This window comes from Excalfactoria chinensis, chromosome 15 (assembly GCF_039878825.1).
Source record: "Excalfactoria chinensis isolate bCotChi1 chromosome 15, bCotChi1.hap2, whole genome shotgun sequence".
Lineage (NCBI taxonomy): Eukaryota > Metazoa > Chordata > Aves > Galliformes > Phasianidae > Excalfactoria > Excalfactoria chinensis.
The window spans coordinates 10,000,001-10,022,175 of record NC_092839.1 but is presented as its reverse complement, the minus strand read 5'-3'; the positions used below and the strand labels follow the sequence as shown (position 1 = coordinate 10,022,175).

General features: G+C 64.5%; 1 protein-coding gene across 2 annotated transcripts in view; it reads right to left on the bottom strand.

Annotated features, from left to right (window-relative positions):
- Positions 1–1,085: 1,085 nt before the first annotated feature.
- SLC12A5 (solute carrier family 12 member 5) overlaps positions 1,086–22,175 on the bottom strand; it is a 22,658-nt gene continuing 1,568 nt past the window's right edge. The window contains exons 1-26 of one of the 2 annotated variants that reach the window (XM_072350319.1): positions 18,556–18,815; positions 12,190–12,284; positions 11,809–11,940; positions 11,363–11,509; positions 10,768–10,822; positions 9,792–9,922; positions 9,408–9,649; positions 9,123–9,334; positions 7,820–7,987; positions 6,896–6,994; positions 6,675–6,732; positions 5,992–6,166; positions 5,310–5,428; positions 5,058–5,156; positions 4,870–4,989; positions 4,636–4,740; positions 4,396–4,564; positions 3,464–3,659; positions 3,216–3,385; positions 2,996–3,127; positions 2,742–2,849; positions 2,542–2,664; positions 2,259–2,446; positions 2,002–2,016; positions 1,660–1,793; positions 1,086–1,434 (exon numbers count right to left, since the gene is read on the bottom strand). In XM_072350319.1, the coding sequence (XP_072206420.1) occupies positions 1,343–1,434; positions 1,660–1,793; positions 2,002–2,016; positions 2,259–2,446; positions 2,542–2,664; positions 2,742–2,849; positions 2,996–3,127; positions 3,216–3,385; positions 3,464–3,659; positions 4,396–4,564; positions 4,636–4,740; positions 4,870–4,989; positions 5,058–5,156; positions 5,310–5,428; positions 5,992–6,166; positions 6,675–6,732; positions 6,896–6,994; positions 7,820–7,987; positions 9,123–9,334; positions 9,408–9,649; positions 9,792–9,922; positions 10,768–10,822; positions 11,363–11,509; positions 11,809–11,940; positions 12,190–12,284; positions 18,556–18,607 (3,336 nt within the window). In that variant the 5' untranslated portion in view covers positions 18,608–18,815 and the 3' untranslated portion in view covers positions 1,086–1,342. Of the gene's footprint in view, positions 1,435–1,659; positions 1,794–2,001; positions 2,017–2,258; positions 2,447–2,541; positions 2,665–2,741; positions 2,850–2,995; positions 3,128–3,215; positions 3,386–3,463; positions 3,660–4,395; positions 4,565–4,635; positions 4,741–4,869; positions 4,990–5,057; positions 5,157–5,309; positions 5,429–5,991; positions 6,167–6,674; positions 6,733–6,895; positions 6,995–7,819; positions 7,988–9,122; positions 9,335–9,407; positions 9,650–9,791; positions 9,923–10,767; positions 10,823–11,362; positions 11,510–11,808; positions 11,941–12,189; positions 12,285–18,555; positions 18,816–22,175 lie in introns of those variants that run through there. The other variant, XM_072350318.1, reaches the window with a different exon arrangement.

Below are 22,175 nucleotides of genomic sequence, written 5' to 3'. Positions count from 1 at the left end.
AAATATGATCACTTTAAAAATACACGTACTGTATTATGTACACTATGTACATGGGGCCGGGGACGGGCTGCCCTCGGCGCCGCTTCCTGCGCGGTTCCTGGAACCGTTCACATTTGTTGAGAGCTCCTCAGTTTCTCTGGATGAGAATCGCTGTGGGGATGGGGATGGGGGCGGCCCTGCGACTGCTGCCGGGCTCGGGGCTGTTTGAGGGGCAGCTCTGGGGGGCTGGGGAGACCAGGACGGGATGAGTGCTGCCCAGAAATAGGGCAGAGGGGTCCCTGCTGCCATCCCGCATCTCAGGGCTTGGCACAGGTGCTGCCATGGGGCCGGGGGTGGTCGGACACGTTGCATATGCTGAGAACCACCTACAGAGCTGAGCATTCCAGACCCCGTGGCAGCACCTGTGCCTGAGCCCAGGGATAAAGTCCCAGTGCGCAGCGGGATATGGGGCTATTGGGACCAGCGGTTGGCCAAGGTGGGGTCCACACAGCCCCCATTGCCCCCAGCATGGCCATGGAGCTTCTGTGCCAGGCCCAGATCCACAGTCCCACAGCCCTGGGGTGGCTCGGGCTGACACCCCACACTGGTGGGACCTCTGCTCTGCTCCAGGCACCACAGCTCCGGGCAGCGACAGAGCAACACCTGCACAGAGGGGGCTGGGGCCAGCAGGAAGGGGACACACAGCCCCATTCAACTCAGCCAGGGCTCACGCTGCAGTGGCACCGTTGCTCTCCAGCATCCCGACCCACTCGGCTGCCCCCCACCCTCACCCCCTCCAAACCATCACAACTGCCTCTCGGTGAGCATGGCACACGGCCTCCAGGTGGGCGGTTGGGTCTGTCCAGGCCCAGCACAGTCCTTCCCAGGGCCATCGGGTGCTGCCGGAGGTGGGGAGAGGAGCATCTGGCGAGGAAAGCATGCTGGTGGCCTCTCTCTTCTCCCAGCACCTCTGTGGGGTGCGAGCATCAGGCAGCGGTGCCCAGCCAAGCTCTGTGGGGCGGCAGTGGGGTCTGGGGCCCATCAGGATGCACTGGGCTCCTGCCCGGCTGGGGGCTGCGGGGGCAGCGCTGGGCTCTGATGCTCAGTCCGCAGAACACTGTATATATTTATATATAAACAAAGACAGCAGTGCTGTGACATTGCAATGAGGAACAGCTGCTCAGGTGCTGGATGCTCCCGGAAGATCTGGTGCTGCAGTTCGAATGGAGAGGTCAGGGGCACGGCTGAAGGCAGGTGAAGGTTCTGCACACCGGCTGCCGTCGGGCTTCTCTCCTCCCTCCAGGAGCGCGGTGCGGGGTGGTGGGGCTCTCGGGGTGCAGACAAACCTCTCTCGCGACGTGTTTCAGGAGTAGATGGTGATGACCTCCCGGCCCCCGCCACGCACCAGCAGCACTCGGTCCAGGTGCTCTGTCAGCACCTCCAGGAACTCCATGTCTGTATGGCCGTCAAGGAGGAATGAGGGGTGGAAACAGGGAGCACCCACAGCCCCGCATCACAGCTGGAGGGCCCATAAACCCGTCAGTCTCAGCAAGGCAGGCTGCAGAGATTCAAGGGGTATCTGGGCTGAGCACTGGGCAGTGCCCTGCAATGCCTGCAAGGAAGCCCCACAACCCCTGCAGAGGGACTCTCGGCCCACCCCCAGAGCAGTGGGAAGGATACAGTTTTCATCCCCTTTCCTGTTGCGGGGCGGCCCTGGCATGTTGAGCAGGACCAGCTTGGCGTCCTGGGACTTCTTCACAATCACCTCATTGAGCTTCACAGCCGTGTGCATCCTCCGCACGTTGGACTGGTTCCTGGGGAGACAGCACATGTGGGTGGGGGCCGGGCACAGGGATGCACAGGGCAGTGGGCACAGGGCAGGGCTGGGGCTGGGCTGCAGCACAGCAAACCTCACTGGCATCGTGCTACAAGCAACCATCAGTGGGTGCAAGGAGCTGCCTTGGCACATGGGGCCCACGAGTGCCCACCCCCCACTCCCAGCCCCCAAAGCAACATACTTACAGGTTCTCCCACTCCCTGCCCGGGTCACAACGGGGTTGGGAAAAAAGAGAGAGAGAAGAGGTGAGTGCCAGGCATGCACCCCGTGTTCCCCAGCACCCAACCCCCGCTCTGCACAGGGACCCCCCCCACCTCCCACCCTCCCCACTGCACGGGTGGGTGTGCAGGGACCCAGCTGCAGGTCCCTGCTCAGAGCAAGGAGGGACACATGGGCCTGCGCCCAGAGCACGGTGACACGGCAGCAGCACGTGGGGCCGTACGGCTTCATGTTGAAGAAGTCCTTGATGCCCTCGGGGCTGACAGGGCTCTTGCTCTTGTTCTTCTCGGCCACAGACTTCTCCTTGGTCCAGGTGAGATGCACCTTCTCAGGGGCCGACTCTGCCTCTTCAGCTGGGGACTGGGAGCTGCTGGAGAAGGTGGTGGCGTTTTTGTCGTGGATGAGCTGGACCTGCGGCAGAGCAGAGGGGTGGTGGGCAGGGGCTGGTAGCAGCTGCTGATCCCATTCCTGCCCTCCCCAGCAGGACACGACAGGCGGTGCCTCACCTCCTCCTCGGGTTTCTCCTCGCCGTCGCCCACCTGCTCCTCGGGGACGTTCAGGCGCAGGCGCGTGTTGGCTGGGTTCTTGCGCCGGATGGAGCCGCGGGACTCATCCGTGATGCTCTGGATCTGCGTGGGATGGGGTGAGCACACAGCAGGGCAGGATGGGGGCACACGGCTGGGCCAGGTGTGGGGCTGTGCCTCACCTCCCGCTCCCGCTCGTTCTTGGTGAGGTGCATTTGCTTGAGGATCTGGGAGCGCTGCTCCATCACCAGCGTCTTCTCGTAGGTGTAGGCTGAGATGTCACTCTCGTGCTGTGGGACAGAGGAGCAGGATAAGCTGTGGGACCCAGCCTGCAGCACACCCCATCCTGGCCTCACACATCCCCACAGCGCCGTGTCTCCAAGCCCAGATTCCCTGTATGCAGCACGCTGGGGAACAGCCCCAGCCCAGCGCTCACCATCTCTACCACTTCCACCTCCGCCGTGATGCGCAGGTGGTACAGGAATGTTGTCAGGTCCTTCTTCATCTGGATGCTGTTGTCATCCATCTGAGCCACCGTGAAGATACGCATCTTGCACTTACGCCAGACCTGTGAGGGGGGAAGGGAGGGAGCTGTGGGCACCGTATGGTGGAGGCAGGCCCGGCCCCAGCCCCTGCCCATCCCAGGGGCACAGTACCTTGTGGTGCCGCAGGAGGAAGGGCAGCAACATGAGCATCCCTCCATCGTGCACGATCCACCAGACATCGATGTGTCCCTCCGAGAAGCGCTCCTGGTTGCCCGGGAACATGGCCACATTCTTGGCCACCAGCAAGGCCAGGTGCCCGGCCGTGGTCTCCCTCACAAGCTCTGGGGGGAAAGGGCCGTGTCAGCCAGCACTGCTCATGTAAGCACCCCGAGGCACCCGGACAGCTCGTGCAGCCCTACCGATGAAGTTCCTCCAGGTCTGGTGGTCCTCCTTCTGGCGCCAGCTGCGGGGCCAGCCCACCAGCACCGTGTTGTGCTGCAGCCCACCCAGCCCGCTGGACTGGATGAGGTGTGACATGCCGTCCCGCAGGTTGGAGGAGATCACCACCTGGCAGAAGCCCTTCACCTTCTCCGCTTCCATCAGGCGTCGGATAGACTGGCAGCGGGAAAGAGGGCATCAGGGATGGCGCATAGGATGTGGCCCCACACAGCAGACAGCACCCACTGCAGACAGCACCCACCAGCCTGGGGCAGCCGGCAGGTGCGTGGGGTGCAGGGAGCAGAGCCTGTGGGGTGTGGGTTGTGGGGTGCAGAGCCCTGCAGCAGGATGGCAGCATGGGATGGAGATGGGGGAGGCCCGGCTGTGAGCAGCACCGGCGCGTGGCTCTGCGCTGTGCCGAGCAGAGGGAGTCCCCGTGCCAGGGCTCTGACGGGCGGCAGAGCAGCAATTAGAGTTATTTACTCAGAGAAATTATAACATGTCTGCATGGGAGAGAAACTGTTTGCTTCTGAGGGCTTAATCTCATTAACGTGCCGCCTGGCTGGCATGAGGTGTGAGGGGAATCATGCTCCAGTTGGGAAGGCTCTCGCTCCACCTCCCCTTGCCTGCACTGTGGGGGCTGTAGGGAGTGTGGGGGGCTCAGTGGAGGGGCTGCGCAGCCTGGCAGCACTGCGGCCCCTTGCTGGCACTGTGCTGTGCTGTGCTGCAGCATCCAGGAGCCAGGCCCACTCCCTGCTGGTACCCGGCATCCCTGGTGCTCTGGGGAGCAGAGCGAGGGTCCCGCAGGTCCCACTGCCTGCACTGTGCAGCACGTCCCCAGCAGCACCGCAGCAGGGCTGGATGCACTGTGGGGCACAGCAGCTGCTGCCAGGAGGGCCTGGGAAGCTCTCACCTCCTCGGCTCTCTGCGCCTGCGGGTGGTTGTCCAGGAAAGTCCCTTCCAGCACAGAGGCCACAATGGTGAGGCCCTTGCCTGCTTTGAGCTGTGAAGTGAAGGACAGGAGCTGTGGGTGCACCACGTTCTGCTCCTGATCCACACGGACCAGAACCAGCAGCTGGGGCCTGGAAGGAAGGTCCTGCAGTCAGCGCCCGCCGCCCTGATGGCTCCCGCTCCCCCCAACCCGCGGCCTCACCTCCAGTTCTTGGTGTGGGGGGGACCCTCCTCCAGCCGCAGCAGTGCGTAGCGAGCGGCACTCAGCGACAGCCCCCGGATCCCATCACCCCATTCCTTCTCCGCCCTGCAGCGCACAGCAAAGCCTCAGAGCAAGTCCACGGCTGGGAGCCCCAGTGATGGAGCACGGCCCCAGCACCTACGGCACCAAGGGGATGTGGGTCCCCCAGCCCTGCAGCCCCTGCCGGGCCCTTACCCGCGGTATTCAATGTACTTGTAGATGAGGCCGGCGATCAGCATGGCGACCAGCGCGTAGTACCAGGAGCAGATGAACATCAGTGCCAGGCACAGGCTCATGCCCAGGAAGGAGAGGGTCCTGCACAGGGCACCGCATCAGCACCTCGCAGCCCCACAGCCCCCAGCCCTGCACCGCCTGCTGCTCACCAGTGGTAGTAGCGGAAACGGGGCCGCCAGTTGGGAGTCCGCAGCAGAGTCTGCACGGCACAGGCCAGGTTGACAAACATGTAGCACATGAGGAAGAACCTGCAGAGGGGAGCGGCTGAGTATGGGGCTGTGAGTGTGACACGGCACAGCCCAGGCCCCACAGGGAGCAATGTGGGGCACAGGGGCTGTGGGAGGCCCCAATCCCCCCAGGAGGACCCGCCCAGCCACCGCCGCACTGAAGGTGCTGCCTACATGGAGAGGATGGGAGCCACCTCGTCCAGGGATGCGATCAGGATCCCGATCTCGCAGATGCAGGCGGTGAGCAGCAGAGCCCAGGTGGGCTCCCCATTGGCTTTGCCATGGCCAAAGACCTGGGACAGGGGAGGAAAGGGGTGTTAGGGGTGTTAGGGACCCAGCAGCAGCTCCATGAGCTCCATGTGGCTGAGCTGACCCCATGCCTGGAGGTGGGGGCAAACACAGCCACGGTGCTGGGGAGCAGCCATCAGAGCCCCCCAGCCTGACCACGTTGGCACACAGACCCCCATCCCCCAGGGGGCACCCGGGGGCAGAATGTGGGCGTGGGGTGGGGGCCGCGTGTCCGGGAGCAAGGCAGGGCGCAGGCTGCGGTCCTCGTGCGGGCGCTCCGAATGTGGCTGGCAGGGCGGAGGCGCGCGGTTAAAATTAGCCTGCTCTTCCCCGGGGGGAGCTGTCGGTTCGGATTTGGAGAGACGCAGTTGTGAGAACGCGTCTTCGGAGAGCAGATAAAACATTAAGCAGCAGCAGCGGGGGGAGGGGGATCCCGACCTTTCCCGACACTCTCCTCCTACCGACAGGTCGCGGACGAACCCACCGCAGCCCCGGTGCCCGCAAGGTGAGGGGCAGCCGGCCTGTCCCGTGGCTGAGGGGAGCGCTGTGAGGGCTGGGGGCCGCTCACCCTGAGGAAGGGCACGATCCCATCCCTGGAGATGGCTTGCAGGAGGCGCGGGGCGCCGGTGAGGCTCTGCAACCCAGCCCCGCATGTGGAGAAGAAGGAGCCGATAACGATGACCCACGGGGATGGCCAAGCCAGGGTGCCCACCACCAGGTTCCCATTGACGGCTTCACCAAACCTGCAGGACACAGGTATCACCCACGGCCATGGCAGCACGTGTCCAGCCCGACCCTAGTCTGTACGGTATGGGGAGCAGGGGGACTTGGGACAGGGGCTTCCCACCCCCTCTGACAGGAGTGGGCCAACAAAGGCCGCGTGTGGCTCAGATCCAGTTTGTGTTGGTGCTGGCGACCCAGAAGTGTCACTGCCGCACAGCGAGCTGGGCTGCCCTACATACACAGCACTGCCTGTTGACAAACAAGAGCTGCGCACAGCCTGAGCCGCAGGGACCAGAAGTGGGGGGAAGAGGCAGCCACGAGCCCCCAGAGCCTGTTGTGAGCTCTGCATCTGCCCTGGTGCACAGCCAGGCATCCTCCCTGCAGGCACGCTGTCCCCACCGGACCCAGAACACCACCACGTCAACCCAACGGTTCCAGCTGCAGCATCCTGCTGCGTTCCCCACAGCTGTCCCTGTCCCCAGCCCTTCCCACAGCCCAGCCTGCCCCACACAGCCCAGTGGCACTCACTTGTCACGCAGAACAACACCCTCGATGCAGGCCCCGAAGAGCACGACGGAGCTGATGTCTGTGGGGCGGTCAAGGACAGCCTGCAAGGCACAGAGCCCCCGCACCGCCCTGCCCAGCACTGGAACCCGTCTGTCCCACCAGACCCCAAGCAGCCCTCTCTCTGTCCCGCTGGCCCACCTACCCATCCTCATGCAATCACCCAACCGAGCCCTGAAGGATACAGACTGCAGAGGTGGTGGCGATGGCCAGGATGGTGCCTGTGGGGATGGACTTCTGTGCATCCCGCAGGTCCCCAGAGCGGTTGGAGCCAGCCATGATGCCTGCAGACAGAGGCCACACCGTGGTGGCAGAGCCACAACCCTGCTGGTAGGACGGCTCCAGCTCTGCTGTGCCAGGGCCCAGACAGACACAGGGACCCCCACCCACCTCATGCCCCCATCAGCACTTTCCCACCTGACCCACGGGCTGAGGCTACCGAAGAATTAGGTACAAAATCCACTGTTTGACTTGTTTCATCATTCACTCCAGCAGGGAGTGAATGGCAGTGGCTGCAGGGTCTGATCACGGCTGGGACAAGACATGGTCTTTTCTGACCTTAACGATTCCAGTCCTATGGTGCCGTGGATCTGGCACAGCCCTGCCATGTGTCCCCATGAGCCCGGCTGCCACGTGCACAGCAGGTCCCGCAGTGGGGACACGGCTACCTGTGGCTCAGCCTACATTATTGATGTGACACAAATCCATGCACAATCACACCGTGCCGTAAGCAAGAGCCAGGCAGGAGGGTACCAGGGGCAGCACATGGAGGGCACCGGGGAACACCTGGGGGCCATCAGCCCCAGGATCCAGCATCACCAGAGTGAGTGCAGAGATGGGACAGCCCACAGGGCTCCAACTGAGCTCCCACATCCCACAGGGGTCCCACAGGGCTCCGCAGCGGGACTGGGGCAGGGGAGGGCTCCTCCTCCCCCGGGAGCTATAAATACCAGCAGTGCGGGCACGTCAGCACACAGTGAGGCACCGGAGCTGCGTGGGAGGACGGGCTGTGATCCACCCCCGCTCCAGCACCGGGCCCAACAGCAGCGCACGTGGGATCCGTGGGAGAGGCACAGCAGCACGTGTGAGGGGGGACCGGCGGCACCCACCTGTGACTGAGGGGAAGTAGATGCCCACGAGCAGCGTGAAGTAGGAGGTCATGTCACTGAAGACGTAGGGCTGGTCCATGTCCACCGGGGTGTCTGGGGGGCTGACAGAGGGCAGCCCCCGCTTCTCCACGATGACGCCCTTGGTCAGATAGGAGCTCCAAAGGTTCTCTACAAAGAGGCACAGACACTGTGAGGACACGTCCGGAGCACAGCCTGCACCCACAGCCACCTCCTTGAACCCTGCACCACAGAGGTGCCCAGCACCATCCCATGCCCACTACGCCACGCAGCCATAGAGCCACCGGTGTGTGTGGAGGGTGGTGGGCAGCCCCAGCCCCTGGTGGACCTCAGAGACATGCAGGCACCAGGAGGGGGGGGGGGGTGACCAGGGCAGGTGTGTCCCGCTGCTGGCACTGTCCCTGTAAGATACTGGAGCAGCTGACGTGGGATTCCTGGAGCAAATAATTAAGAGGGTAATATAATTAATACCGATCAACACAGGTTTAAGGAAAGTGGATCGTGTCAAAGTAACTTGATAATGTTTTTGATGGGATTATAAGCGTGGGGCTGATGTAACAGGCTTAATGTCCCTGTGTGTGCTGCCTTGGTCACAGATTGCAGAGAAAAACTGGAGCAGCAGAAAGCAGCCAACACGGCCAGGCAGGGGCAGCCAGCATCACCACAGCATCGCACTGGGGCTGCCACCCCATGCTGTGCCCCTTCCCCACGTCCCCCAGACATCCCCAGGTGACGGCTGGGGCTGACAGCACCCAGCTGAGGAACGTGAGCACCTGGGAAACGCACCAGCAGCTCCAGAAAGCGGGTCAGCAGCAGCTTCTCCCCACGCTGCCGAGGTGCTCTGAGCCCTGGCTGCCCTCCCAGCCTGGCTGCAGAGCAGCTCCTGCTCCAGTGCTTGTGCTCCAGCAGTAGCAGCAGCACAGTACCCCCGAGGGGCGATTACTCCTCGCTAAACCTCAGATCAATATCCTGCCTTCCAGTGGCTGAGAGGAAACAAAGGGAGGATTTATTCCTCCCCAGCCTCTGAGCATCACTCAGAGCTGTCAGGCTCGCACCAGCTGTGGCTCAGGTGGCCACAGCACCGGCCAGAGTCCCGCAGTGCAGCCATTCCTGCTGGCTGGTGCACCCGAGGGCAGAGTGCAGCCAGGGCTCACCACGCTCCCCATCACTGCCTTGCCAGGACTGGCTTTCTGCTCCATGCATCTGTCTGCACACCAACCCTCTGCCAGCCCCACGCAGAGCTGCCATGGCCCTGCTCATGCCTCCATCCCTGCTGCACACCCACCTTGGATGAGGCCACTGGCAGCTCCAGGGATGCCCTCGATCTCAGTCACATTGTTCATGGTGAAATACTCATCACAGGTGGCGTTGAGGAAGCGGGAGGTACAGAAGAGCTCCCAGAGCTTGGAGCCCACCGTTTCATTGCCCTCCACCACCACCTTGGTGCAGAGGTCAAAGCCGTGCCGCGAAAGGGTCCTGTTGCCCAGCAGGCAGATCCTGGCGGGGGAGGTACAGGCACTCAGCAGCACATCCTCAGCACAACCCCCATCCCATGGCACGCTGTACTCACGGGAAGCTCGGTGGGTCGAAGGCTGACTTGATGACACCGGCGTAGATGGCCAGGATGGAGAGGATGACGCAGCCCAGGAAGACCAGGGCAAACTTATTGACATATTTGACCCCCACGAACACCACGGTAGCCATGCAGGTCAGGACACAGGTGCCGTAGACACGCATGTTGTTGAGCATCGCAGCCGCCTCCCCGCTGGCATCCTCTGCCTTGAAGATGGCCATGGCGGGGAAGATGTAGGCCTGGAGGAAAGATGTGCAGTCACTGCTTGGGGAAGGCAGCACTCCTGGTCCCCAACACACATCCATGACCCCCCCCAGCAGGCGAGAGCAGAGCCACAACACAAGCCCTCAGCACCACGTGGGCAAAGGCCGCAGCACTCACCAGCAGGATCTCGATGGTGCCCAGGATGTACATGGCACCAGCAAAGGTGGTGCCCAGGTAGAAGCAGAGCCCCACAGCCCCACCAAACTCAGGTCCCAGGGAGCGTGAGATCATGTAGTAGGAGCCGCCCGCTGTTGGGGAGAGCAAAGGTTGGTCCCTGGCAGCCCCCTGTAGGCACCCCCACTCCTCCCCGTGCCCCAAATGGGGCCGGGACCCCCAGCACTCTGCTTCAGCCGGAGGCAGCTCAGCCATCCCAAGCCTTGCACAGCTGAGCTGGCAGAACTGTTCCCAGGAGCCGGGCAGCTGGGCATGACGGCCGCAGGGACACCTGTCCCCTGCGAAGCCACACAGGCACTGCGGCCCCAGGGACACGGGCCATGCCCTGCTCCTTCCTCCCAGAGGAGCCCTTAGAGCCAGGCGGCAGCGATCGATGGCCCTGCGGCCGGCGGCAGGATGATAAATGGCATTAATTACACCCGGAGCTGGGCTGCCAGCGCTGTGCTGAGCCCCGGGAGCGGCGGGGAAGGCACCGCTCCGGCTCTGTGGAGCTGAACAGACGCTCAGGGGGCAGCCCCGGGCACCGCAGTGCTCAGCCCCCAGCGACAGGCTCCCGCACCCCGGCACCCATCCTCCCCCTGCTCCTCGCCCGGCTCCGCTCAGGGAAGCGGCTCCCCCGCGGCCGCCCCAGTCTGGCAGGAGGATCCGTGTCTGACGGCTCCTGCTGCCATCTGCACCTCACAGCTCTGGGGACGGGGTGGAGGCTCCAGCTCCGTGCTCACCCCCGGGGAACCCGCTCGGGGCTGGTGGCAGAGGGCCGGGACACGACTGGCAGTGACAGCTGCCATCCCCTGCACGGCGTGGGGCAGCCCCGGTACCTGGCACAGCATTTCTGGGGCACAAAACCTGTCAGGAGCCCACCCCTGGGGGAGCCAGCACCCCATGCCCCGAGTACACACAGGCACAGCCTCAGGTCTACCTGGCACCACGCCGTTGGTGGCAATTGCACTCATGGAAATAGCTGTCAGCATCGTCTGCAGGAGGAAACACAGGATCAGCATTGGGCAGAGCCCCCTCCCAGCTCAGGCAGGGGACAGGAGAGGGAATGGTGAGCAGAAGCCATGGGGCAGCAGCAGGACTTGCCGCAGGGTGAGGACAAGAAGGCTGGGACGTGGAACTGGGCTGGGATGCTGCAGTGCTGCCTGTGGGGCTCAGAGGGTACATGGACTATGGGGTCTCTGCCCACCCACATTCCTCCCACCCAGCACGTGCTGCAGGGCACTGTCCCAGCAGGGCAGCCAGCTCCCAGGCACAGGGATCTCAGGCAGTGGGCACCAACACCACAACCCACCCACACCCAGGTGCAATCTGGGTCACAGTTTGAACACCGTTCCACTCCCAGCTCCTCAGGGAAGCTGGGTGGTTTCTCCTTGCTAAGTGGAGCAGGAGCACCTGAGCTTACTGAGCAGCAGCAGTGAGTGCTGGCATGGGGTGCAAAGCCCAGCATGGGGGGAGCTGACACTCCTGGACCAGTGGGAGCCCCCAGGACGAGGCTGAGGGCTGGGGGCACTTACACAGGAGCAGCAAAGGAAGACCATGCAGAAAGATTCCATGATTCCAGCAATCCCCACCACCCAGGTGAGGCGCAGAAACAGGATGACCCCGAAGATGTTCTGCAGGCAGGGCAAGTAGACGCCCATGAAGGTGCCCATCCGTGGAGCCTGTGGAGGAAGCAGGGAGCCATCAGAGCTCAGCCTGCATCTCTCACTCATGCACACTGCTGCTGGTCAGAGGGACAGGGGGTGGCTCGGCCACGAGCACCCTGCACACTGTGCAGCCAGGTGAGAGCCAGCAGGGAAACAGTCCCACTGCTGTACAGCCCTCATGGCGACTGGAGCAGAGAGGGATGTCAGGGCAGAAGTGCCCGCAGGGGCTGAGGGATCTGGTGCCCTGAGACAGGCCATAGTCTGGGCTGAAGGGGATGGGAGGAAGGAGCAGTTTCTGCCCTGCAACCTCTCACCTGCACTGGCTTCTTCTTGCCCCCATCATTGTTCTCAGCTTCCTCATGCTCCCTGCTGCCCTGTGGCAGGTTGGTGTAGTTGGCCAGCCCGCTCAGCAGGGATGAGACCATCGGGCTGGTGTCCATCTCCTCCTGCAAAGAACAGAGTCCAAGAGCTGAGGTCCCGCACCACCCACACCCAGCACCCAGAGCACAGCAGAGCACTGCTCACACCAGGACAACCACTGTGGCATGCTGCATTCTGCAGGCTGCATGTCCTTGGCCCGTGGCCACTGCAGGCCCTGCAATGGGAGATCTTGCATGGGCTCCTCAGTGTCCCTGTCCCCATGGCCCCCTCCCCAGGTTCCATCTGGCCCTTCCCTGGACACCTGCATGTCCTACCTCGAAGAGGGCCATGTTCTTGCCATCGTACTCTTTTCCTTTCTCCAGGTCTGTGCTGTTGATGAAGGGACTGCTCTCCTTGGGATTGCCATCGCCTGCAGGATATGATGGAGGAGTAAACTGGCAGCCCCCAGCCCTGAACGGTCCCCAGAGGAGCCACCCCCTCAAACCAGAGCCGCACAGCACTGACCGTCTGGGCTCACTGGAGCGCACCCACAGAGCCAGCACCAGGCAGAGTGAGTGGTGTGGATCCAGGGGGAACCGGGCAACCCAGCATCCCACAGCAACTCACAGCGCTGATCCCTGATACGGCCCAAAGGGTTGGGACACACCGGGCACTGAGGGCTGCCCCACAGCACTACCCAAAGCCTGCAGAGCCAGCTGCTCCACCGGGATGGGGCTGCCGTGCTGCATAATGACCTCGTGCAGAAGACGCCCAGAGTCGGGCTTAATAGCAAAGAAAGCAGCAGAGAGCTGCAGAGCAGCAGAAATAAATCAGGCTGGAAATAAAGCGGCAGCTAGCATGGATGCCATTTGAGTGGCGCATTTCTCAGCACCGAGGCAGAGCCACCGAACAGTGAACAGAGAGGCCGGGCTGTGTGAGCAGAGTGTGGGGCCGGGAAATGCCCATGAACCAAACGGAGCAGTGCATGGGGTGAGTGCACCCGTACGGCACAGGAACCAGGGCAGGACAGCAGCAGGGCTGGGCAAGCTCTGTGCATGGAGCATCCCAGAGCTGCCCTGTGCCCACAGCTCTGCGATCTCAGCTGACATTGAACACAGAGCTCAGGAAGGCTTGGAGCTGTGGGGAGGTGCATGGGCTGCCATGAGCCGGGGTGAGCAGCAGCCCGGGACAGACCCGGCCCGCTGGGAGCACAGCACTGCTTTGAAGGCTGTCTGCCTCCCGACGGTTGACTCATTTTTGGGTTCGGCGGAGCAAGTTCGCCTGCATGCAGCCATGATTCACCACCTGCAGCCTCTCCTGGCTGGCTGGGGGGCAAAAGCCCCGACACCATGGGTGATGCTGACCCCATGCGCTCCCACCACCCCCCTCCCCACACTCAGCCAACAGCAGGGCCGGAGCTGTGATCCCCCTGGTGCCACACCACAGAGTGCAGCCCACATCCAATGCCCAGGCACTGCTTGTGGGGCTGTCAGTGTGGGGCAGTGCTCCTGCCCGGCTGCTTCTGCCAAAAGCATCGTGCAAAGTGCATGTTACATAAGAGCTGCGTGCACAGGCAGACACCGTCCTGGCCCCCATCACCTCAATCCACAGCCTGGGCCTTGGGGAGTGTGGAAATGCTATAAACATAATGCAAACAGGGACACCCCTGACAGCCCTGGGACCCCAACCCCAGAATGGGCCCAAGGTGGTGAGGGGCTGGGGGGGTCTGCACTCCCCTCTCCGGAGTGCACATGGCCACATTACACAGGGACACACGGGGGGACATGCAGAGGGACACACGGGGACACACGGGGGCACCGGGGTGGGGGTGGGCAGCCCAGAAGAGCCTCGGGACCCCCCCAGTGTGAGCAGAGCCGCGGGGCCTCGCCTCACCGCCTGGTACCCGGTCGACGACATCACCACGCTGGTTTCTATGGTAACAGCGAGCCACGGCTGCCTCTGCTCCTGCTCTTATGTAACAGCACAGCCGGACAGACGCCGGACCCCACGGCACCGCACAGCACCGCACAGCACCGCACAGCACCGCACAGCACCACACAGCACCGTACAGCACCACACAGCACCCCAGCCCACCAGCATCCTGCAGGCACACAGCCAGGCCCCATGACCCCACATTGCCACAGCCCCACAGGGCCAACACTGCCCAGCTCCTGGTGATGGAGCACAGCCTCACCATGGGGCACCTGCACTGCCCCGCTGCCCTGACCTGCCAGCACCATCACTGCACACCAAGACCTTGCTGATGCCCCCTTGACACCCCAGCTCCATCTCAGAACACTTACAGCACCAGGGCAGGGCCCTGAGCCCAGGCTCTTGGGTTCAGGCTCCTGCTGTGCCACACAGCCCAATGCCCCCATTGTGGACACTGCCCCACAGCCTCACAATCCAGAGCTGACCCCCACAGCACCACAGGGCAACAGTGCTGGCTCCATGCTGGCTGCCAGGAGCCCCTCACCTGGTGTTGCCAACCAGCAGGACCAACACCAGGAGAGGCCCAAGGTGGCCAGAGGAGGTGGGTGCACAGGGACGCTCAGCTTTGCTGTCCTCAGGGTGCAGCCCAGGCTCCCTCCCTGTCTCTGCAGGCTGGAAGGAGTTAAGTGCTACAGCTGCGGGGTCCCAGGTGACGGCTGTGCTCCCCGCTCCTGCTGGAGACCATTTTGCCGCAGAGGGGCTGGTGCAGCCTCTTCCAGGCAGCTGTCAGAGGATTTGTGGTCTGTGCAGAGCAGGGCAGGGGCACAGCAGCCCACCCTGGGCAGGGACACCCCAAACCCCATCACCGCTTCTGAAGCCGGACCCTGCCCGAGGCACTGAGTGTGGCACCCCCAGGACACTGCAGGCTGCCAGGTGACCCCAATGCCCACGGGCCCGACACGGTCCCATCACCCCAGCATTGCCCAAGGCCACGCAGCATGGGAGCAGAGCCGAGCCGTGCCAGGCTTCGATCCCGGCGCCGAGCCGCCCCCCTCCCCAGGGATCACTCAACATGAATCGGCCTTTTAATTTGCTGCGGCGGCTGGAAGGGCTCGCGGCTGGGTTGCTGGCAGGGAACCACGGCCCCGGCGTGGCGACCACGTAATGCTGCTCGCGGCAGGGCTTCCCGCCGGCCCTGCATGCTGGGGACATCCCAGCACCCAGCCCACACCCTGCTGGGGACTCAGAGCCGTGGGACCGCCCCTGCATGCCCACGGCCATCCCATGGGGCAGCACCAGGCAGGGCTGCGGCACCCACCATGATGTGATCTCTCCGTGGCTTTTTATCCAGCCCTCCGTTGTGTTGGGAAGCATCATGTCCCTTATCCCAAATCCTCCGTAATCGTTTTACACAGCGCAGGGACTGAGCACTAACGAAGGGTGGGAGGGGGGGGGGGGAGTCAGGCAGCCAAACCCTGAGGGCTAATTTAGCAGAGATGTTGCCAGGGCTGCAGCCAGCCCGTCCCCCCTGCAGAACCCTGCCAGCATGTCCAGCCCTGGAGCTGGGGGCTGCAGCCCCTGGATAGGTGGAAGCAGCAGGCAAGAGGGGGATGCTGACGGGGCAGCCCCCACCCCATGCCACCACTTGCCCCTGGGTTTGTGCTGCTGCGGTAAATGGCACCACGGGGCCCAGCTGGATGCTGCCCCCACCCCAGCCTGGCTCCAGCTGGCATCCCCTCCTGCACTGCCCCTCCGCAGAGTTGGCACTGCATGTCTCCTACCCCTGCTTTGGCACCAAATAGTGCCACTGGGACCTATGCCTGCAGGAGGCACTTCCAGCCCTGCATCGGCACAGCACCAGCCAAGTCACAGCCCTCCAGCCCCAGGAGCAGGACAGGAGCAGGGCGATGCCCGCCTGCTTTGCGCAAGCTGCCCAGGCCATGGGGCTGTGCTGGAGCTCCTCCCCAGGAGCACAGGGCACCTTGACTTTTGCCAGAGAGTTCGCTGGCACTGGCTGGCAGCAGACTGCTCCAGCTCCCTGGGACTCTGCCCAGGGCTGTCTGCAAGGAGCAGCCCCCAGGTCACGCCAGCACTTCTGTGCATCCCTGTGGGCCGGCAAGCACATGGGCAAGCACGTGTCCCCCAGCTGATAGCCCCAGCTGCTGCCATGTTGCAGGAGCTCCTTCCTGGAGGCGGCCACAGCGCTGTTCTGTCCCCCTCCGGCCATCCAGGGCACTCGGCCATGCATGCACTGGTCCTGGCATTGACCCTCAGCCCTGGGGTGCTGCAAGGTCCTGCAGTGCCAGGATCGCTGCAGCACAGAAGAGGTGCAATGCCCACCCCCCCACCCCCCCCCTTCCCTCGGTGACACTGCTCCTGCAGCTGGCCAGCATGCTGAGCGGCCGTTTGGGGTGGATTCTTTCACTGCCTGACCCAAATTAGACCAACTGCTACTTCAGACCTATCCTCTTCCTTCCTAAACCCAGGATTATCCTCTCTTTGATCAGCCGGCCCTGCAGGCTCAGGATTTCCAGCACAGGCGCTTTGGCTGGCTGCATTTAAACAGCTTCCCAGATTCTCCCATAGCCTGAGCCCTGTCATGGGAATGGCCGCAGAACGATGCTACAGCCAAGCTCCCCACCCCGACTCTCCTCTCCTTGGACAGCCAGGTGCCTCCAACCCAGAGCACAGGCACCTGCAGCAGGGCTGCATCTGACATCCTCATGCCCAGAGCAGAGCGGTGCACACAGCCAGCCCTATGTCACACTGCAGCCCTGCCCGCTGTCCTGCTCCTGTCCCCTCCCCAGAGCTGCTCCTGGCCCTGCTCTATCTGGGCTGTCAGTGCTGGATCCCATCCAGCCCTTGTCACCAAAGCGCTCTCTCAGGCCACCCAGAACAGGGACCTGCAGAAGTGCTGCTGTTTGGCCTTGGGACACAAATGGCACAAGTGGAGGACCAGGGCTTCTGCAGCATCTTGTCTGCTGGTCTCAGCAGGCACCACAGGGCCTGAAAGAGCCGGAGGTGTCCCTGCTGGCAAGCATCAGCTCTGCCACCCTGAGATGGGACATCGCCATCCCTAGACAGACCTGGGCAGGGAGGGCTGCGGGGCCCCCCGCAAGGCACAGGAGAAGCACAGCCCCCGCAGCAGCCGCCAGAGTCCTCCACCCCCACCACCCCCGGTACAGGTGCGAGGGGGGGAGGGCCCTGCAGCGCCTCTCCCCTGCACCCTCCTCTGCTCTCCAGCCCCACGGAGTCACACACCTCCTCCAGCCCTGCATCAGCAGCCCCACAAGCACCACCTAACTCGGCTCAGCCCCAGGGACAGTTTGCATGGCCCATCTATAGCGGCACGACATCCAACCTCACAGCCAGACCCCAGAAATGCAGCCTGCAAGCAGCAGGGCAGGCACACCTGCCTCCATGCAGCCCAGCATTGCCACAATGGAGACGCAATGAACAACACGGCCCCTGCTGCTGCATAGGGCAAAGGGTCAGAGCCAGGGAAGGGTTTGGCTGGTGGGGCAGCGCAGCTCCACCTGGCCGGGCAAGGTGACCCCGAAAACTCCTGCCAACCCTGACCTTGAGTGCAGCCGTGAATAAACAAGCAGATAAACAAGAGCCAGGCTGTGGAGCACACACCAAAAGCGTTGTGTGTGGCAATGCCTGGAGCCCTGCTGCAGGCAGCCGGGAACTCACACTGCAACTGTCGGTCCAGCTGCCCTCTCGAGGCCCTCCTGGCCGGGGCTTTCGACAGACCCCGTAAGGGAACCTGGAGGGAGTGGGGGCGGACAGAGTGGTACTGCAGGACAACCCGCGCACACGGCTGCATTTTCCTGGCCCGTTCCCGTGTCTGCCAGCAACACCCGTGAAGGAGGATGCTGCATTCGCCCTGCTGACGGGAAGCCGGGGACGGTACCCGTGCAGCTCGGCTTTGCCGGGTGTCAGGGATCACGGGGACCAGGGTTCGGCTTAAAGCGGCGAACGCTGCGGCCCGGCGGTCCCAGAGACCCCCGGGGGACTGCAGCCCCGGCCCGTCCCCGCCGCGACCCCGGCGGCTGCACTGCGCACGGCTTCAGCACCGCGGACAGCGGCAGCACCGGGCCCGGGCTGGGGGGGGCGGTGAGAAGGAGGACCGGGACCGAAAGCGGCAGCCGGGGGTGGGGGAAGCGAGGAGGGCTGGGGGCGGCTGGGGGACCGGGGGGAGGCAGGAGGGGGTGCGGGGCGGCAGCGGGTGGGGAGCGCCGGGGGCGGCAGCCGGGATGGAGCCGTCGCAGAGGTCTCCGCAGCGGCACGGCACGAGCGGGCTGGGGCAGCACCTCCGGGGGCCGCCCGGGAAGGGACAGAGGCCGGAGAGCAGCCCCGGCACCGGGGGGAGGCTCCGCGGCGAGCCCGGTCCGGCCCGGCCGCTCCCCGGGACTGCGGCAGCTGCGGGCGCGGGGCCGGGCGGGCGGGCGGCGGAGGCGGCTCGGCGCGGGGGCGCCTCCGCGGGAAGCCGCAGCCGCCACCGGCAGCGGGAGCGGGACCGCCCGTACCGCCCGCACCGCCCGCACCGCCCGCACAGCCGCAGCCCCGCGGGGCCCGGCTCGGGCAGCGCCCGGACCCGCACCGCGGCGTCGCGTGGCGGCCGAGCAGCAGCCGCCGTCGCGGCCGGTTACCATCTCCCCGAGCCTCTGCGGCCCCGCGCTGCTCCCGGCTCTGCCCGCGTCCCCGCGGCTGCGGCCCCGCAGCCCCCGGCCGCCGCTCCCCGACGCCCTCGGGCTTCCCCTTACCTTGGCTCGCCCCCCCGTCGCCGTCCTCGCAGTCCGTCAGGTTATTCAGCATGGCCGCTGCCCGCCGCCTCGCTCGGGGCTGCTCCGGTCGCGCCTAGGGAGGCTGCCAGGGATTTGCTTCTTCCCAGGGGCCAGTGCCTCGCACTGCAACAAGCCGCCTTCCCTCCGCGCCTTTCTCTGCCTCTCTGGCTGGATGTAGGAGGAGGCTGCAGTGCAGAGATGCCTCAATGCACAGACTCACACGCTCACTCACTCCCAGCAGCAGCGGCGGAGCCCAGCCTGACTACACACTTCATCATGTATTCAGGAGGCATTATCCCCTGTCGGGTTTTTGGGGAGGGGAGCGGTGGCAGGCAGAGGCGAGGGAGGGGGAAGGAGCTGTAGCAGAGCCGCCCGCTGCCTCCCCGGGCTCAGCCAGGGCTGGGGGAGGAATTAGGGCACTCGAGTGGCTGCAGGTGCCCCCCCACAGCTGGCGCAGCACCGCGTCCCTTCCGCAGCCCGGGCGCTGCCCATGGACATGGCACTCCCCCACCAGGACGTGAAACGGAGCCCTGCGCCATCAGGACTAACACCTGCCCAGGGGACACGGAGAGGGGTCAGGGCAGCCCTGGCCACGGCAGCCCCCAGCTCTGATGGGAAACGGGGGGCTCGGCAAGGACTCGGCTCAGGCAGCCCCCCCCCCAAAGCCAGAACACTAACCCAGGGCTGTGCCTTCCAGCCCAGCACCACCAGCAGCCTGCAGCTGTCCCACTGTGCCTGCAGCGGTGCCATCATCTGGGTGAGCCCTGGCAAGCTGGGCACAGCCAGGCCACCAGGAGTGGGGTGTGCACTGGCCAAGGCTGCAGCAGGCAATGCAGAGTGGGGAAAGCTGCCCCTGAGGGGCACAAGCTGAGAATGAACACAACCCACGCAGAGCCCCCTCCCTCAGGTACGCAGCACTATGGACATGGAGCCGGGGGCCGCCCTGAAGGGCTGCGGCTGTGCTGATCCCGGGCCAGCACGGGGTCCAGGTGGGGACGTGGTTCTCGGTGCAGTTTGGGGCAGGACTGTGACAGGGACACTGTGCTGACCCCGAGGTCATCCCACAGCCCATTCTGCTCTCACTCGCTCAGTCCAGGAGGATCCCAGAAGCAGAGCTGGCTGCAGCTCCCGGCATCTCCTCAGGAGCGGGTTGAGATCATGACAGCCCGCTGGCGTTAGTTACTTCTTGACGGCTGTAATTAATTGTTTACTTTCTCCTGGTATGGAGCCAGCTGCTCTGCAGAGCGGATGCTCCCAGCCCTCACCTTGCAGGGGTTGGCTCCGCTGCCCTTCCCCAGCCCTGCCCCACTGTGTGCCCTGGACCCTGGGAAGGTGGGGCTTGGCATAGCCACAGCCCTCAGTGCCCAGCACAGTGGGGCACAGCACAGCACCGCGCAGCCCTACGGAGCCCCACAGCATGGGGGGCAACCCCAGAGAGCATGGGCAGGGCACAGCCGCAGCACCCACAGCAGCGGTGCTTCACTCACCAAGAGGGAGCTGAGCAGGGCTGCCCTGAGCCCAGGGATGGAGCAGCCTAAGGCCAGTGGGATGGAGCGGGCAGAGCTCCAGCATGTTTGCGGGGCTGGGGGGTGTGCAGGGCCATCCCACCACAGCAAGAGCCAAGCACTGAGGTGGCAGCTTTGCGCAGGAGGCCGCGGAACGTGGGCTCGACGCAAGAGGGATTTTCCTGCTAAAGCAGATGGGGGGGAGAAAAGGGGGGGGGGGCGAGCACGTGAAAGACCACTAATCCCCTAATCCCTGGATTATGGCTCCATTTCAGGGGCTGGGATTTGCCAGCAGTGCGGGGGTTGAGACATCGACTGCGCTCACTTCACTCGTGCACGGGCTCCCTCCAGCATGGGGCAGGGCACAGGGCACAGGGCACACGGAGCGTGCTGGGAGCCCAGCCTGGCGCTGCTCCATTTCCAGGAAGCTGCAGCAGAGGGGTCTGATGTGGGCAGGGTATGGGGCTGGGACACGTGGCCCCCTGCATGCTGCACTCCACTGATCCATGGCCTTGGTGCAGCTGGCAGCAGCCAGAAGTGGGGTGGCAGTAGGGCTGCGGCAGCACAAGGTACGGGCAGGAAAGAGGGTTGGGAGGGCGGCAGGTGGCTGTCTGCAGGCACAGGACCTTCCATCAGCTGCAAGTGGCCCCCGCGCCAGGGCGCACGCAGGCACATGGCATTGGGCCAGGCATGGCATCAGTGCCCCACTTACAGCAAGCTGCCGGGGAGCGACAAGGGGAAGAATGTGCTGTGACAAGGCCGCACGGCCCCGCGGGCAGCACGAAGCTGGCATGGCACGGCCACCAAACAACCCCCCTTATGCCCTCAGCCACCCCATACCAAGCCTGAGCTGTGTGAGACCCTGGTGCCAGCGCACAACAGCAGCCACAGCCAGGACCCACAGCACAGCCCCACAATACTGATGGCCCCAGCCTAGCCCTGCTCTGTGACTGGATGGGAGCAGTAAGAAACAGGAGCCTGCCAGTGGCACCAGCCCACGGGCACAGATCAGCCCCACAACCTTGATGCCAGGTGGGGAGCCAGGAGCCACTGCAAAGTGGCATCACCTTGGCCAGGCACGGTGAGCAGCCCCCCACACATAGCATAATCCTCTGGCTGTTTTAATAACACCTCCCCCAGACCCCAGGCCCTGTGTCTTTGCTCTCCTCGTGGCTCTGTGCTGGGGCAGTGAGAAGGGGCTCCATGCAGAACTGCTCCTTGCACACAGCCTCGTCTGCCCCACTCCCGGTGCCTCAAGGAGTGGGAAGATGGGAAACTGTGTAGGCTGCCCTGTGGGACTGGAGGTCCCTGCCTTGCTGCACCCAAACAGCCCCCAGGTCTGCAGATTTGTCTGTGGCTGGGTGTCCCCACGGTCAGGATGCCACAAGGGCTGTGGATGCCCCAGCACAGCACAGCCACCCCACAACCCTTGCCCACAACGGGGCTGGGAGAATGGATACAACCATCCCCAAAGCATCATGGAACAGCGAAAAGAGATGACATCGGGTCCAGTTGCCATGGCAACGAGAGAGGCTGCTTAACCAGTTGGTTGCCATAGCGACTTCCATGGAGCCTGGCTGCCTGAGGACACAGGGGGGCTCACTCCAGGGATGCCCCTTCACACCCCAAGCCAGATGCCCCCCCACATCGCCACCTGCCCCCACTTGGCCCCGTGCTGCCAACCCATAGCCTGCAGAGTGGGGGTCGATCGTAGAGCCATCATAACGATGAGGAGGACCCTGGGGAGCCCCCCCAGGACGGCACCCTCCTGGGGAGGCCGACTTCATGGCAACAGGGGCTCAACGCTTCGGCTCCGGCTACGGGAGGACCCCGCAAAGCACCGCACCGCGCCTCGCTGCGCCGCGCTGCAGGGGGCGGCCCGCCGTGGGCTGCAGCCGCTCCAGGACCCCGGGAGCGCCCCCGGCCCTCCGCATCCCGGGGTTGCCACGGCAACCGGGCCCGGGAACGGAGCCGGCCCCCTACCGCACTCGGGGCTATTTCGGGAACGGCTGCAGGGGGGGGGGCCGGGAGGGGCGGGGTCCCGTCGATCAACACCCTCCCATCGCGGCCCCTCCCCGCCCCCGCCGCTCCGGA